This window comes from Vitis vinifera, chromosome 17 (assembly GCF_030704535.1).
Source record: "Vitis vinifera cultivar Pinot Noir 40024 chromosome 17, ASM3070453v1".
In the NCBI taxonomy this organism is placed as follows: domain Eukaryota; kingdom Viridiplantae; phylum Streptophyta; class Magnoliopsida; order Vitales; family Vitaceae; genus Vitis; species Vitis vinifera.
The window spans coordinates 9,773,227-9,776,851 of record NC_081821.1 but is presented as its reverse complement, the minus strand read 5'-3'; the positions used below and the strand labels follow the sequence as shown (position 1 = coordinate 9,776,851).

Genomic DNA, 3,625 nt, shown 5'->3' with positions numbered 1-3,625 from the left:
GGTCAAATTATTCGTCAACCGATTGAAACAATTTCTTCATTGATCAACCGCTTTCCACAACTCAAAAAATTGCTCACTCGCTTTAGAAAATTTTTCAATCACTCAATTGAAGGCCGACACCGGGTGATTCTGCATCCAAAATTGTTTGAGCTGGTTGGGACAAATCCCCAACGAGTTCACACTGTAGCCATAGGGTCATTATCCATATGAGGAATGTTCTCAACCGGTTGGCATAATGCGTATGCCTATGAAAAGTGGACTTAGCTAAATCGTTGGACTGGTTCTTACCGGCTGAACGTCATTCGTCAACCGGTCTACTAATGTACTAACTATATATTTTTAGCATAGATAAATGAATATTTACAAATCTGATTAGGTTAAAGATCGTACAAAATCACACATGTCGAACATGAATGATACCAATATATTACAATTTCATTTTGCCTACCATATTGAAAGAAGAGTATTTGGATATTCAAATAAAATGGACTTAATAATTAATAATGTATGGTCATCGAATCTCACAACTTCCCAATAAACATGACGATATGTGGAGATGGAAATGATAAATATTAGAAAAATAACAAATATCATAATAATAATTTTTTCATTGCTCGTGTCGACATCTTTGTACAAACAATAACCACAATGGTTTGTTTTTCTCTATTTCCCTCATGTAAAACTAAATCACATGCTATTTCTCGACGTATTTTAACAGAATTACAAAATTCGGAGCTCATCATCGAATCGCCATTTTTGAATCTCTACATATGTCTAATGACATGCACTCCACAGTCCCACCTAAGAAAGAGAAAAGAAAAGCAAAACAACTTATTGAATGGTTGTCTAATTATACCTCAGAAAAAGAATATTAATGTGAGTTATGTATTCATACTAACCCATTATCTTGGGTCGGAATCAAAGGAGCCCAATCAATGGAGAATTGGAAGACATCTTTCCCTATGTCATACAGTTTGAAGAACGTTTGACAAAATTCAATCTAATTTATTTTGAAAGTGGTTAATAAATATAGAAGAGAAAAAAAAACCAAATAAAAAGGAAAACAAAAAGTAGAAAGCATATCACTATTTTGACACTCTTAAACCGGAACTCATCCCGACTCTTCGATCGTAATGAATCCAAAATTTGGATATCAAAGTTTTTGAAGTTAATGACGCACAGATACCAATGACCAGGACAATCGTCATGCATTGGAATAAATAGTTGTAAAGGTAGGAAAACAATATATATGAGTTGGGCCACAAAAAATATAGTATATTATAGGTGAAAACGATATCTACTCTAAATTTCATATATGCAATTAAACATTACAAATAATTACTAACCTTCTCGCAATCATCCAATTCGCTAATGTACCTACTCACGATTGATGTTTTTCTATCGAAAAAAAGATGAAGACTCCCGCATCAAATCATTTGCTAATAAGAAAACATAATACGAACATTAGTATATTGTACTTAATATGAAAGTAAACAACAAGAGAAATATGAGCTTACTGAAAATGTCGTGGGAAGATAGCATCTTATACTTCGTATGCCTATGAATTGTCTTTCAAAATAATTTAGCTTTGAGGCTTCTAGATTTATTACCTGTTGTTGAACAATAACTTCAATAAATTTATTTAACTAATATAACATGCATTTGATATAAATGAAGTAGGTACTTACAACATCCATCAAATTTAGTCTAGGACGTAAGCACTCAAAATCTCCACGAACTCCATGTTCATGACCAAAGTCAACAAGAAGCTCACTAAAATAATAATATGTTAAAACAAACTTGACTAAATTGGAAGCATATGAAGGCTAAAATTGTAACAACACATCTATGAATGTTCTAGACACGACAAACCTTTTTGACAATGCTTTATTGAAAACATAATCAGCGACAAGAGATTGAAGTACATTGAATGATTGAGTATCCACCACGTCTTCACGAATGGACATGGGGATTGACTAAATCGAAAACAAGACATAATTATTAATTATATATGTTAAATATCAAAAATAAGAACAATGATATTAAACTATTTGTATTATACCTCTGATGCTTCACGTTTTACCATCTTCCTTAAATTGTGTACAAACGGAGAGACCTTGAATTTACTTGGTTTCCTCTCCCTTGATGTATGTGTTTTCATGACATGATTAGGATAACCACATAGTGCTCGTAATGGTTCCTAATATGGAAAATGCCATTAATATATATCTATTTACTATGTAATGGTTAAGTAGTTGTAAAGAAAATAATTTTTTCTTTTATATGATACATACCTTTCCATAATCTCTTCTACTCCTTTTGATTGGAAGTGGTAAAATATTTTGATTTTCGTCTGGAATGATATGCACTTCAATTGATGTAGCACATACATCTTCATTTTTTTCATTCAAGTCCTCGGTGCATAACTTCTCATTTGACGAAGTGTGAAGATAATGTTCATTCACATTCATATTGTTCGTATCTTCCAAACTTCTCTCGCATGAGAGAATGTCATTCTTCATTCCTTCCTCGTGCATTCTCAAAGGTTTTCCGCTTGACTTAAGGAAAAGACCTTTCACTATAGTATAATTCTCCTCAAATTTAGCCAAAATTTGATCACAACTACTACTACTTGCACCATAAGCCATATCAATTAGATGTGTCTTTAATTGTTGAAAGGTTTTATCCATCTCCATTAAGTTCCCACCATCAACCTAGTGATATATACGAACGTGATTAATAACATCATAATACAAAGGTTCAATGCTAATATAGATAGTCACGATGAATATTGTAAAACTTACTCGTTTAATAACATCTTTGTTTAGATTGATTACAAATTTCTCATTGTCCTCATTCTCACTCGCCATTGTCGTTGCATTTCCATCAACACAATCCCTTATCTCATTTTCTATCACCCATATTTTGAGCTACAATATATTCATCAAAATATAATACATATCAGATTTTAAATCACTAAAAACTTAAATCAATAGTAAACGACTTTCAAAACTATAACTTACATTCTCATTTGCATATCCACCAAGTTTTTTCAATCTTCGTTTCCTGTCCAATACTTCATCATCTCCCCAAGCAGTAATCCGAGGAGAAGGTCGAGTATATAGCGGTAGAAATTTCTCTTCAAACGATATATGCTCGTGGTAGAATAACTACGAGTATATTTGACATAGATATATAGTTAGTTCATAAATTATATTAAAACAAAATCGTATTTCACTATGATGTAAATTAATTACAAGGACATTACCATTAAAAACAATAAGCAACCGCAAACCCCACTTTGTTGTTTCTTCTTAAACTCTTCAATCCCGTGCATAAAATAGGACAACACAAATTCTGCCCAATTCATCTTCTTTATTGAATCGATGTTTTCCACAAGATGTAAGAAAGAACGATTCACAAAAAGCTTCATTGTTGGGCACAATAATGCACCCAACACAAATAATACAAAACGAACTTTAAAATCGTTTCCACCATCTTTATCCTCCCTAATTTGATTTTCTAACATCACTAATGGCAATCACCCTTTTTTATCACAATATTTTTTACATAAATCATTCTTATGGCTAACATCTTTGTTCATGCCAATCTTGAACCCTCTTGC

At 32.2% G+C, this 3,625-nt stretch overlaps 1 protein-coding gene across 1 annotated transcript; it reads right to left on the bottom strand.

Annotated features, from left to right (window-relative positions):
* Window positions 1-2,403: 2,403 nt before the first annotated feature.
* LOC104882392 (uncharacterized) lies at window positions 2,404-3,327 on the bottom strand. Its single transcript, XM_059733964.1, has 5 exons — window positions 3,269-3,327; window positions 3,024-3,170; window positions 2,805-2,930; window positions 2,573-2,714; window positions 2,404-2,426 (listed from the first exon to the last, which is right to left on the bottom strand). Exons 1-5 carry the CDS (start codon window positions 3,269-3,271, stop codon window positions 2,404-2,406), a joined length of 441 nt encoding a protein of 146 aa, XP_059589947.1. The 5' UTR covers window positions 3,272-3,327.
* Between the last annotated feature and the right edge of the window lie 298 nt (window positions 3,328-3,625).